This window comes from Vigna unguiculata, chromosome 3 (genome assembly GCF_037176805.1).
Source record: "Vigna unguiculata cultivar grain cowpea cultivar isolate G323 ecotype 2 chromosome 3, ASM3717680v1, whole genome shotgun sequence".
Lineage (NCBI taxonomy): Eukaryota > Viridiplantae > Streptophyta > Magnoliopsida > Fabales > Fabaceae > Vigna > Vigna unguiculata.
This window is the reverse complement of record NC_140794.1, coordinates 62903417-62916486: the sequence shown is the minus strand read 5'-3', so window position 1 is coordinate 62916486 and position 13070 is coordinate 62903417. Positions and strand designations below refer to the sequence as shown.

General features: G+C 36.2%; 1 protein-coding gene across 2 annotated transcripts in view; it reads right to left on the bottom strand.

The window, feature by feature from the left end:
- Positions 1-13070, bottom strand: part of SCA3 (DNA/RNA polymerases superfamily protein) — a 30053-nt gene that overhangs the window by 1588 nt on the left and 15395 nt on the right. Inside the window, exons 10-17 of one of the 2 annotated variants that reach the window (XM_028063348.2) lie at positions 11267-11317; positions 10085-10155; positions 9660-9744; positions 9426-9578; positions 8280-8354; positions 8057-8146; positions 7079-7126; positions 6915-7002 (exon numbers count right to left, since the gene is read on the bottom strand). In XM_028063348.2, coding sequence (XP_027919149.1) covers positions 6915-7002; positions 7079-7126; positions 8057-8146; positions 8280-8354; positions 9426-9578; positions 9660-9744; positions 10085-10155; positions 11267-11317 — 661 coding nt within the window. Of the gene's footprint in view, positions 1-6887; positions 7003-7078; positions 7127-8056; positions 8147-8279; positions 8355-9425; positions 9579-9659; positions 9745-10084; positions 10156-11266; positions 11318-13070 lie in introns of both variants that reach the window. The other variant, XM_028063347.2, reaches the window with a different exon arrangement.

The following is a 13070-nucleotide window of genomic DNA, read 5'->3' as shown; positions in this document are numbered from 1 at the left end:
AGCCTAAATTTTGTCGTATTTGATTGAGTTGGCGTGACACTGTACAAAATTTGGCCGAATTCTATCAAGTCGGTCCCGATCGAGATTTGACCCAGTTGGTCCTGGACAAAATTTGGAAGTATTCGGCCAAATCTATCAAATTCTTTGGTGTCAGCCCTATGAACACAAATTTGGATCCACATCCATTATTTGGATCCAAAATGGATTTGGATTAGATTTTCAATAGAGTTGACACCATAAAATTTGACAGATTTTTTGTCGAGGCCAACGAGGTCAAATTTCAGCATGGGATGAACTTGGATGACTTTCGATCGGGGACGACGTGACCAAATTTAGGCTAAGGTTGACTCAACAAAATTTCAGTCAAGATCGACTTGACTGGATTCGACTGAATTTCGGCCAGGGCTGATTTTGCCTAATACGACCAAATTTTGGCCAGAGCCGACTTGGCCAAATATGGCCACATTTGGGTCAAGTCCTAATCAGTCAAATTTCGGTCAGGGTTGACTCCACTAAATTCGTCAGCCGAGACCGACTTCACTGAACATGACCAATTTTCAATCACAGCTGACTAAGTTTAATATAGTAAAATTTCGTTCGGGATTTAGTCGACCGAATACGGCTAAATTTGGACAAGTGCCGACTTGACCAAATTTTGGTCATGACCAACTCGACTGAATTTGGTCAAATTTAGGTTAGGATCGACTTGCCTAAATATGACCAAATTTCGGCCATGATCGACTCTGCCGAATACGACCAAATTCAGGCCAGGACCAACTCGATCAAATTTTGGTCGAGGCCAACACAACCAAATTTTGACTGAAGCCAACTCGACTAAATTCGGCCGAATTTTGGTCCAACTTAGTTGAATACGGCCAAATTTCGATCGTGATCGACTCATTTGAATACGGCCAAATTTCACCCTAGGCCGTCTCAGCCAAATTTGGGCCAGGGCCGACTCGGACAAATCTCAATCGGAGCCAACTCGATTGAATTTGACCAAATTTTGACTGGAGCCAACTAGGTTGAATACAGCCAAATTTTGGTCGCAGTTGTCTCGGTCGAATACGGTCAAATTTTGTCTAGGTCGACTTAGGCCAATGCAGTCAAATTTGGGTCGGGGTGAACTCAACCGAATACTTCCAAATTTTGTCCAGGATCAGCTGGGCCAAATTTCGACCGAGACTGACTTGACAAAATTCGGCCAAATTTTGTATAAGGTCACGCCAACTCAATCACATACGACTAAATTTGGACTACTCGGTCTCAACTTTTAGCCTAACCTAACTAAAAATATAAACTGAAAATTTGGATTGGATTATCCATTTTGAAAATCTAGAGTTAGAGAATGGATATCCAATTCATAAAATATATAAAATATATATCAGATTGATATCCATATCCAATAAAATGGATTGAATTTTTACTAAAATAAATATTAAATGGATTAGATCATAGAAAAAATAGATTAGATTATAAAAAATGTATTTTTTGCCCACCCTTGATTAGAATTTTTTGACACATCTCTTCGCATATTGAATGTCAGAACAGAAAACCAATAAAAAAATATTGTCTGCCAACATCTAAACAATTTTCTAAAATCATTCATGTAATGATAGCAGACATATGCAAAAACTTCAAATTATTTGTTGTTGCATAGGGTTAGCTTTCCTATTTCCGGTGAAATAATGTCATTTCTCTTGTTTTGATCAATAAGAAACTTGAAGAAGAATAAACAGTAAAGAAGAACCTTAGCTATACTGCAACCAGTAAATCAAAGTACCATTATTTTATGAAAGAATCAAGTATTTCAGTGCAATAATGTGAGACGTGAGACGTGCTACGTAAGACGTGAGACGTGCTACGTGGAATGCGGAAGTTGAGACGTGGGACGTGCGACATGAGACGTGAGACGTAGGATGTGGAACGTGAGACGTAGGATGTAGGACGTGGAACGTGAAACGTAGGACGTGAGACGTAGAACGTTGGACGTAGGACGTGAGACATGAAACGTGAGACGTGGAACATGGAACGTGAGACGTGAGATGTCAGACGTGAGACATGGGACGTGAAACGTGAAACGTGAAACGTAAGACGTGGGAATGAGACGTGAAACATGACACGTGGGACATGAGACGTGAGACAACGTGGAACGTGAGACAACATGGGACGTGAGACGTGAGACGTGGGACGTAAGACGATGTGAAATGTGAGACATGACACATGGGACGTGGGACTTGGGATGTAAGATGTGAGATGTGAGACGTGAGACGACATGAGACCTGAGATGTGAGACATGAGACGACGTGGGACGTGGGATGTGGGACGTGGGACGTGGGACGTAGGACGTTGGACGTGGGACGTGGGACGTGAGACGTGAGAGACGTGAGAGACGTGAGAGATGTGAAAGACGTGAGAGACGTGAGAGATGTGGGAGACGTGGGACGTGAGAGACGTGCGACGTAAGACGTGCGACGTGAGACGTGAGACGTGAGACGTGAGACGTGAGACGTGCGACGTGCGACGTGCGACGTGCGACGTGAGACGTGAGATGTGAGACGTGCGACGTGAGACGTGAGACGTGAGACGTGAGACGTGCGACGTGCGACGTGAGACGTGAGATGTCCGTAAACACTAAACCTTGACATTTATATTTATAAACTTTAAAGCTTACAATTTAATAGAAAATTTTAGAAGTTTAATAAAAGAATTGTTAGTGTATCCATAAATTTGTCCTAACAAATTTAAATTATACTCTTGTAAAAAAATGTATTAATAAAAAGAGATTAAATACATATAGAATTGAAAGAATAAAAATACGAGGATAAAAGTAATAATTAATGTGTATTTAACACATAAAAATAAAAATTATGAGGATAACAATAATAATTTATATTTATTGAACTCTTAAATGAGCGGAAGGATGCAAAGAATGATCCTGAAAAGTTAAACTAAGGATGGGAAAAAAATATAATTTTCATGATCAAATCCATGTTTGCTATGATCCAATCCATTTAATATTCATTTTGTTAAAAATCCAATTCATTTTATTGGATTTGGATATCAATCTGATCAACATTTTATATATTTTATGGATTGTATATCCATACTCTAAATCTAGATTTTCAAAATGGATAATCCAAAATATCCAATCCAAATTTTCAGTTTATATTTTTGGTCAGGTTAGGCTAAAGATTGAGACGGACTAGTCCAAATTTAGTCGTATTTGATTGAGTTGGCGTGACCCTATACAAAATTTGGCTGAATTAGGCCAAATTCTCTCAAGTCGATCCCGATCGAAATTTGGCCCAGCTGGCCCTGGACAAAATTTGGAAGTATTCGGTTGAGTTCACCCCAACCCAAATTTGACTACATTGGACTGAGTCGACCTAGACAAAATTTGATCGTATTTGAACAAGACAACCGCGACCAAAATTTGGTTGTATTTAGCCTAGTCTGCTCTAGTCAAAATTCGGTCGAATTCAATCGAGTTGGCCCCGATTGAGATTTGGCCGAGTCGGCCCTGGCCCAAATTTGGTCGGATTCGACTGAGACGGCCTACAATGAAATTTGGCTGTATTCAAATAAATCGGCCACGATCGAAATTTGGCCGTATTCAACTGAGTCGGCCATGATCGAAATTCGACCAAATTCAGTCGAGTCGGCTCCGGTCAAAATTCGGTCGTGTTGGCCTCGACCAAAATTTGACCGAGTTGGTCCTGACTTGAATTTGGTCATATTCGACAGAGTCGATCGCGACCGAAATTTGGTCATATTTAGGCGAGTCGGTCCTGACCTAAATTTGGCCAAATTCAGTCGAGTTGGTCATATGACCAAAATTTGGTTGAGTGGACACTAGCCCAAATTTAGCCGTATTCGGTCGAATAAGTCCTGAACGAAATTTTACTATATTCAACTTAGTCGGCTGTGATAAAAAATTGATCATGTTCAATCAAGTTGGTCTCGGTCGACGAATTTAGTGGAGTCAACCCTGACCGAAATTTGACTGATCAGGCCGTTGCCCAAATGTGGCCATATTTGGCCAAGTCGACTCTGGCCAAAATTTGGTCGTATTAGGCAAAATCGGTCCTGGCCGAAATTCAGTCGAATCCAGTCAAGTCGATCTCAACTGAAATTATGTTAAGTCAACCTTGGCCCAAATTTGGTCACGTCATCCCCGACCGAAATTCGTTCGAAAGTCATCCAAGTTCATCCCATGCTGAAATTTGGCCTCATTGGCCCCGACAAAAAATCTGCCAAATTCTATGGTGTCAGCCCTATGGACACAAGTTTTAAAAAAATTAATTTGAATTTATTTTATGAAAAATGGATTTTGGATTTCGAACTTGATCCAAATATTTAGATCTGGATTTAAAGTTGATCTAAATATTTGGATCAGGATTTTTAAAAAATTCAATCTACTTTTTTCTTAAAAAATGGATTTGGATCGAAAATCTAATCCAATTATTTGAATCCAAAATGAATGTGGATTTGATCATTAAAAATCCAATCCATGATCACCCCTAGTCAGCAAGCTAATAGTTATAGTTGATAAATCCATTATAGAGTTCTTTCGACAATAGCTTCTCCTTAATAAAGTGACAATCAATCTCAAATATAACGTCCGCATGCTGATCATTAGAGTTGATAAATCCATTACAGAGTTCTTTGGACAATAGCTTCTCCCTAATAAAATAAAATGATAATCAATCTTAATGTATACCATCTCTTCATGAAACAAAAGATTGGAAACAATATAGAGGGCTGTTTGATTATCACAATACAACTTCATTTGCTCAACTTCACAAAATTTTTACTCTTAAAGGAGTTGTTTAATCCACACAAATTCACAAGTGGCCAAAGCCATAGATCTATATTCAACTTTTGCATTGGGTTAGGCAAAAGCATTATGCTTCTTGATCTTCCGGGAGACAATATTTCCTCCAATGAATACATCATATGATGTGGTAGATCTCGTGAAAATGTGAGCTGACACAATGCATCACAATACCATATAATTTGAGTATTTCCTTTGTCCTCACAATAATCCTCTTCCTAGTACCTTTTTGAAATATTAAAATGCAAAAATTAAAATATTCCAATGATTAATGTGAGAATCTTGCATGAATTGGCTAACAAATCCAATTGATTGCATGAAGAAATATCAAATCTTGTAATGGTATGATAAACGGTTTTTCCTACCAGCCTCTTATATCTTTCTAGATCTGAAAAAGTTTCACCTTGATTCACCATTAACTTGTGATTTGGATCCATATATCAATAGGCTTGCAATTTGCTAACCCTATCCCCTCAAGAATGTCAAAAGAATATATATATATATATATATATATATATATATATATATATATATATATTGTCAAATAACAATACCTTTCCACTGATTGAACCAATTCAATACCCAAAAAGTATTTTAAATAACCAAGATCTTTGGTCCGGAAGTGGTCGAATATGTACTTCTTTAGTTGAGAGATCTTTGTGGCCTCATTTCCTAAACTAATTATATCATCAACATAAACCATTAGATAAACACACATTCTAAGAGAAGTATTCCAATAAAAAACTGGATGATCTATCTCACTTTGTTTCAATCCAAAAGCTTGCATAAAATGACCTAATTTACCAAACCAAGCTTGGGGAGATTGTTTCAGGTTATAAAGAGAGCGGTGTAAGTTACACACTAGAACAAAATCCAAGAGGGTGATCCATGTTAATTTCCTCCTCAAAATCATCATGAAAAATGAACTTTTAATGCTAAGTTAAAGTGGCCAATGGTGATTAGTAACCATAGCAAGGAAAAATCTAATTGTGCTAATCTATGCCACAAGAGAAGAAGTATCACACTAGTCAAATTCATAAATTTGCATATATGCTTTGGCCGTCAACCAAACTTTAAGGCAATCAACTTCACCACTGAGCCAAACTTTAACAACATAAGCCCATCTATCCAAAGAGAAGAGGAACAAGCTCCCATCAATCATGGCTTGTCACTTTCCAGGATGGTCAAGTGTCTGATGAATAGTTTTAGAAAAATATTGACTTATGAAGAAGAAACAAAAGAAGAATAGATGGAGGCAAATAATGATAACTCAAAAATATCAATTGAATAAGAATTACAAGTAGACCAAATACCTATTCTAAGAGCAACAGGTTACTTTGAGGTGGTGTTATGTGAAAGAGTTGATCAAGAAGGATCCATGATATGGGAAACTATTGGAGTATGATTTGAATAATCAGAGACCTTAGGAAGAGTGGGAGAAGTTATTTTTGTCTTGTGTTGGTATGTAAGGAGGTGGAGGAGCCAGATTGGTTAACATTTGGGTTGGAGTTAGAAACTAGAGTCATCGATGGACCACAGCTTGGAATAGGGAGATCAAGTTGAATGTAAGCAAGAACTTCTATGGAGAATGAGAAAAAAGGCATGTCATAATAAAGGTGACATAAGTTTGCATATAGTATCTTTGGATAGTTGGAAAATAACATTTGTATCCTCTCTGAAGGCAAGAATATTCCAAAAAACACATTTAATATCCTTTGCTAAGTTTGCCTAAACCTGAAGACATGAAATAAAGGATAATTTGGAAAAATAGGTGAAGAATTTGATTTTCTGTTTTCAGATGGTCATGATATCCTTGACTAAGGAACCATAACTCCAAAAAAGGAAAACCAAGATAAGTAGTTTTTCCAGTTGTCATGGCAATAGGAGTAGCAGAAATACTAGAAGCCATACACTTCCATCACTTCCTAGGTTTACACTGCCTTGGAACAAGAAAAGATAAGTATTAAACAAATATTGTATATTTTTGCAACTTTAGATGGAAATTTTTAATATGCTTTAGGATTTTGTTAGTGAAAGGAGAACTTAAAACCTGCAAAACATAAACCAGCATCCCTACAGGCAAGAGCAGTCATCATCATGTGTGAACTGTCTAGTGAATGTATGAAGTTCGGGGGAAATGCAGATCTCTGTTTCTTGGCATCTACCTGGAATGTGAATAGTTTTAATTGAAAATATCAGACAGAAAGGAAAGCTGCAAAAAAGAGGACTGTGTACACTTACTGTGTTACCCTCTCGTCTCAAAGCCAAAAATTGAAGAGATGTTTTGATCTGCAGTCAATGACGAGATTCATAACTGTCATGCCTTAAGGTAGTTAAAAAAATCCTTAAACTATTCTTTTTGATTCAAATGTATAATTACTGGTTCTGTCTTGGGTTTTTACAGCATATTACACAGTGCCGGCAAATCTATATAGCTTATGCTAGGTATATTCTGTAAACGGGCTTGGGCCTTACGTTATGTATTTATATTCCTCAGCTGTATATAAGGGGATGATATCACGTGAATATTTACCATTTCTCTCTACAGCCTAAAAGAAGTGCTTCTTAATACTTGTGTTGTGCTCTTAGAAGCAGACAAACACACAGCATTATAATGGCCGAGACATTATGAGGAAATATCAAAAGGTCATACCAAAATAGTTTGAAATGCAGTGGAGTCTTACAGCCACCATGATTAACTTATTACATATTCCGCAGGTAACTGACTGGTCATGGTCTATCTCCATTGCATTGCCTAATAGCCGGACTTTGTTGAGGCATCTCACAATTGATAGACTATTGGGTTAAATAAATGACCAAAAATCTCAAAAGTTACTGAAGTGATGAGTCACCAAAAAGCAAGTAATACATAATATGTAGTTCGTAGAGAGTAACGGTTATGAATCTTAGCATAACAACTGGTCAAGAAATAGTTAAACACCTACAATTACAGCCATATGGTAGCAACATGTTAAAGAAAGATCTACAGTTCCATGACAATCTGTTAATACATCAACCCATTGCATAATGTCACATAAGTTACCACTTTAAGTGGGCTTTTAACAAAATTCATTCTTTTAACCAGTTAGGTGGATATCTTCCATTGTATATTTAGTATGATGCTTTTAACTTGTCACTGTTGAGTAAATTAATGCCTATAACACAAAATAAGGAGGGGAAGGGGGGCACGGCAGGAATCATTTTTATATAAAAGCTTACCAGATGACGCTCAGTTTTACAGTATGGTTGTATAACTGGAAGACCAAGAGGAGTGGTCCAACTAACAGGATGATTTTCAGAAGTAATCACCTATAAAAATTTTAAGGTCCCACCATTCAGGAATAGAAAGAAAGCTTGAAAACATGCAGGCACACACACAACAGTGCCAAAACCAATAGGATTTTAGTATCATTTGAAGTTTAACATGGCTATGAGACCAAACCTTTGCGCAATCACCAAGCCAACCCATAATGACACGTGCCGCTCCAAAAATTTCTCCAAGGGCAGTTAATGTCACCTATAAAATGAGTCAAAATATAACTACACAAATCTGTAACAACTAAGCAAAAAGAACAAAACAGAAAAATTAAAAGATTCACTTAACCAAAAAATACAAAGAGAGATATCTCTAACAACTAATATCTCTAACAAGAGAATAGAGCAGACTTCTTGTATAAGCATGTTTTTGCATGTTGGTTCACATGTATTTCCTCTCATATTACAGTTAGATTTAGTAAAACCAAACTCATCAAGAAATAAACACACAGATAGTACTAAATAAAAAATTCTCTGAAATAATCATTTTGATGATAAAACTATATCTAGGTTTCAAATTGATCAGGTTTAAAAATTAATATTTTGTGTACTATAAGCCATGAAACACGAACATGGCTCTTCAATAGCATGTCTTTGTGTCTGTTACTCTGCTGAAATGTCAAATTTAAAAACAAAAAATTTGCAGCTTCGACACAGCTTTTACATGGTCCAACGCAGCAAGGATATTTTCAGAAGTCAGAAAATTATTGCTTAAGTTTGTGCTACAATATAGAAACAAGGAGCAAATCCTATACAAACAAAAAATGTCAACATTGTATATCTATTAGCAGGAAGATATTTTATTCTCATTATATCTCCGTATACTGTGGAATTCTTGAAGTTGTTAATTTATTTTTAGATGAACGTCAGTTAGAGGATGTCTTTTTCAATAATGATGATCAAGAAGATGAAATGTCTTAAATGAACTAGATCATTTTTTAGATTATAGATGATTGATTAAATTCATTCTTGAATTAGACAACAGTGTGCTTAGGTCGTTATATTCGACCAACTTTTTCTAGATGAATTTGAAAATAAAAATTTAAATCATTCATAACATATGTATATATATGTGTCCATGTCGCCGTGTTCTACATTTAAGAGACTATAAATGTCGCTGTGACTGTCTTTATCACGTCCATGCTTCATAGACTGTAAGTGTTCTAGTAGGGAATAATCTCCCAATGATGCAAGGATATGAAAAACACAATAAATCAGCTACATTGCACTTTCTAATAGCTAACAGAAGTCTGATAACATGGCTGAAACTTACTTTAGCAGCATAGCAAGCTGCAGTAAATAAAAGTTGTTCATCATTAATAAGGCCTTTCTCCTGTAATCTTCTCTTCATTTGCTCTCGTGCCCCAACAAAAGTAACGCCATAAACTGAGGTCATCACTGTCTGCTTGACCAGCTTTCTGTCAATCTGAAAGTTTCCAAAAGTTGGGTGACTGAAAAGAAGAGATTATAGCTAATTGGAGGAACATATATTTTAATCAATATTGACCTGATCAATTAAAACTCTTGCCAACAAAGCATTTGGATAGACAGCTGGGTCTTTGTTACTGTCTCTTCTCATAATATCATGAACCCTGCTCAAATATTCAAGTACAAATTAAATACTGATTATGCACAGTAAGTTGGTAAAATCAATTGTACAGTGCACTTAGTACTTTGTTGGGTGTAGACAAACTGCTACTTGTATGATAAGATAGTAAGTATACTCAAGTAAAGTAGGTCACGAGGTAACAGATTTTAACCAAAAAATCTACATGACTGGTATTGGTATTTCAATGCAGTTGTGAAAAAATGCATTTTGCATTCAGACTTCAGCAAGGTAGTAATGTAATGATTTTGAGCTTCAAATAATATAGGCTGAAACGGAGGTTTGAATGTGAAGTGTGTAAGCTGCTGATAATGGGTTTAACATACCTAACAGCAATCTCTGAGTAAACATCAGCTGGTCTCTCACTAGCCACCAAGTTAACAGCAGCAGCCTCCAGCTGACAAATAATTTTTATTCCGGAAAGTCAGAATAGAAAATATTATAGAAAAATTAATTAGTTTAATTTCCCTTCTTATCAAACGCAATAATTTATTAAAGTGAACACATAAAAACTTAATAACTTAGATAAAGAGATTCATGTGCTCCACTAATTGTGCACTTTGATTGCAACTTTTGCTTGATTTCTCGCTAACACTTTAGTTGCTGTCGAAATATAATTAGTTATTCAGTATTAAAACTACAGTTCCAACTGACTCACGTGTCAGGGAAATAGAGAATCTGTATAAAGCATATCTATCTTTAATTAGATTCAATAAACAAGAAGAAAGACTAGACCTCTATAACACAATAAGCCAGAAGGATGCTCTGACTCATCGAAATTCATGATTAACAATTGGGAGAATGGGAAAGAAACTATCGATTATAAAATATTATTGATAAAACACCAATTATAATAGATTAAATAGACATTGGTGTCCAGAGAGGCATTGGTAGACTGTACCCTACATGGTCTTGGGTACATAGGACATGCTTTCAAATGGTCAAATTTAAGAAAGGTTCAGAGAAGAATTAGAGTGAGTAAATCAAACTACGGCTACAGCTTCTTGCTGAGTTATTTTCCAAAGGTGTGGTCAAACATGTGGAAGCCTCTACTTGAGATCATGATTATACGCTACTAAATAGTCAAGGTCAACCAAGGGTATCCAGGCTCCTAATTTTCCTAGAATAACTTTCCAAATAGTGGGTCGCTGTGGCCTAGGTGGTCTTAATGATTATCAATTATATTGCCACAACATAGTTGTAAATCATAGTCATACTATTGAATATAATACCAAACATAAAGAAGGTAAAAACATTGTAAAGCACCCAAAACAAGAAAGTATACCATTTTCTGTACATTGAACAAGCTATGTTAATTCACCAAAATAACACTAACATTTCAAAATATAGTGACAAAAAGAAACTGATGAAGAAAGCTATAGAATAATGAATCATACTAAAATTGTTTCAAAATCGAAGAAATACAAACTTATGGGCACAAAAAGAAGGGATTATTTCAAGGGTAATGAGTGATTTCAGAATAAAAAACGGGATATAAGTAGACTTACAGAATCTCTTCCCAAAGCAGCATAGTGTTGTAAGCCATTACAGGAACCATCCTAAAATTCATCGAAGTAGTGTTGTTAGCAATTTTCAAAAAAGTTACCAGTAAAAGTGATAGGAGACCAGTGTTTAAGAGAGCGTATGTAAGGGCTATTAGAGGGGACATACAACTTGTTAAAAAGTGGGTTTTAAGCCTAATTCAACCCCCTAAAACCTTATTGTAGTTTATAAATAGAAGATAAGAGGTGTAGTTGGAAGTTAGAATTCATTCAGAAGTTGTAAGAGGTTTCTAGAATACCTTATTGTATGTCTAGGTCACATTGATAAATAGACATTTGATAAAATGTAGGTCCTTTCCTTGTTATTTTCTTCAAAATCTTCCATCCTGCCAATTGAATCCAATCAATTGGTATCCAAGCAGAATGATCCAACAGTGTTTTTTTATGGTTTGCAAGAAAATAGATGCAATAATTGAAGATCTAGAGAGAATTTTGTAAAGTGGAGGAATGGACACAGGTACCACTTAAACAAATGGAAGATTGGTTGATCCAGAAATTTGGTGAAATGATGGGTAATCGATAAGGGAGTTCTAATCTTGGGGTGAATCGAAATGGGAACTTTAAAATGGGAGGAGAAATGTACAGGAAAAATTGAAACCAGGGAAGCAGCAGTTCGTTGAATCACAAAACAGGAGATTTGGCAACTGAGGAACGGTTTAGGAAGGCAGAAGTATCCCTTTTTGAAGGAGATAAAGCACTAGGGAGAATTAAAATGTATTTTTGCTTAATGAACCTTAATGAAGAAGAATAGATGCATGCAGTCTTGGGAACCACGGAGGGGAGATCACTATCTTGGTTACAGTGGTGGGAATCTAGCACAAAGAATCTTAATTGAGGGAGTTTCAGCCCACAATGGTGGAAAACTCGTTCAAAATTTTACTTAAAATTAAAATCTGAGATTTTAGCGAGCTCATCAAAGGTCAACCAGCTGGTCTACTTCTGTGAAATTTTCACAAAAGTCTAAAGAAAGAGATTTGTGTGGAAGTAAGGATCCGTAGGCCATATTCATTAAACAAGATGATGGTCTTTGCACTTTTTGTTGATGAACGGAGACAAAGAGGAGATTATACCAGAAGGCTAACTCAAAAGCTTGAATCTTTGTAGCATGGCAGGGTTCGTAGTCTGATTTCCGATCCAACTTGATAAAAATTACTGCACCCCACATATTCAACAATTCATCAATTAGATGGAATAGGAAACTTATTAGGAATTGTTACCTTGTTTACAAGCTTTATTTATAATCCACACAAAAATGCCAACTGTCATCCTTCTTCTTTACTAGTATAATTGGGTTGGAATAAGGGTTTGGACTAGGCCTTATAATAGCAGTTAATATATCAACAACTAGCTTCTCAATTTCAGATTATTGGAAATGAGGATATCTATAATGCCTGAGATTGGGGATTGTTGCTTCTTCTTTCAACAATATAGCATGGTCATGAATCCTTTTTGGTGGAACAATTGGTTTTTCTTGGAAAAATTCCTCAAACTCTTCCAAAACATCACTGGCATGTGCTAGAATCCCAATCCTTTCTGTTGCGTCTAACTTGTGAATCCTACACTTAACTCCATCCTTTTAAATTCTCAATGTCTAATCTCTGAAATTAGATTTTATATCACCCATGTCTTCTAACCACTCCATGCCCAAAACTGTACTCCCTATCCAAAGTCAACACATAAAAGTCATCATTAAAACAATTTACGCAGCTGCCCTTGTAAGCTCTCACGCACAACTAGTCTTAATTCTCTG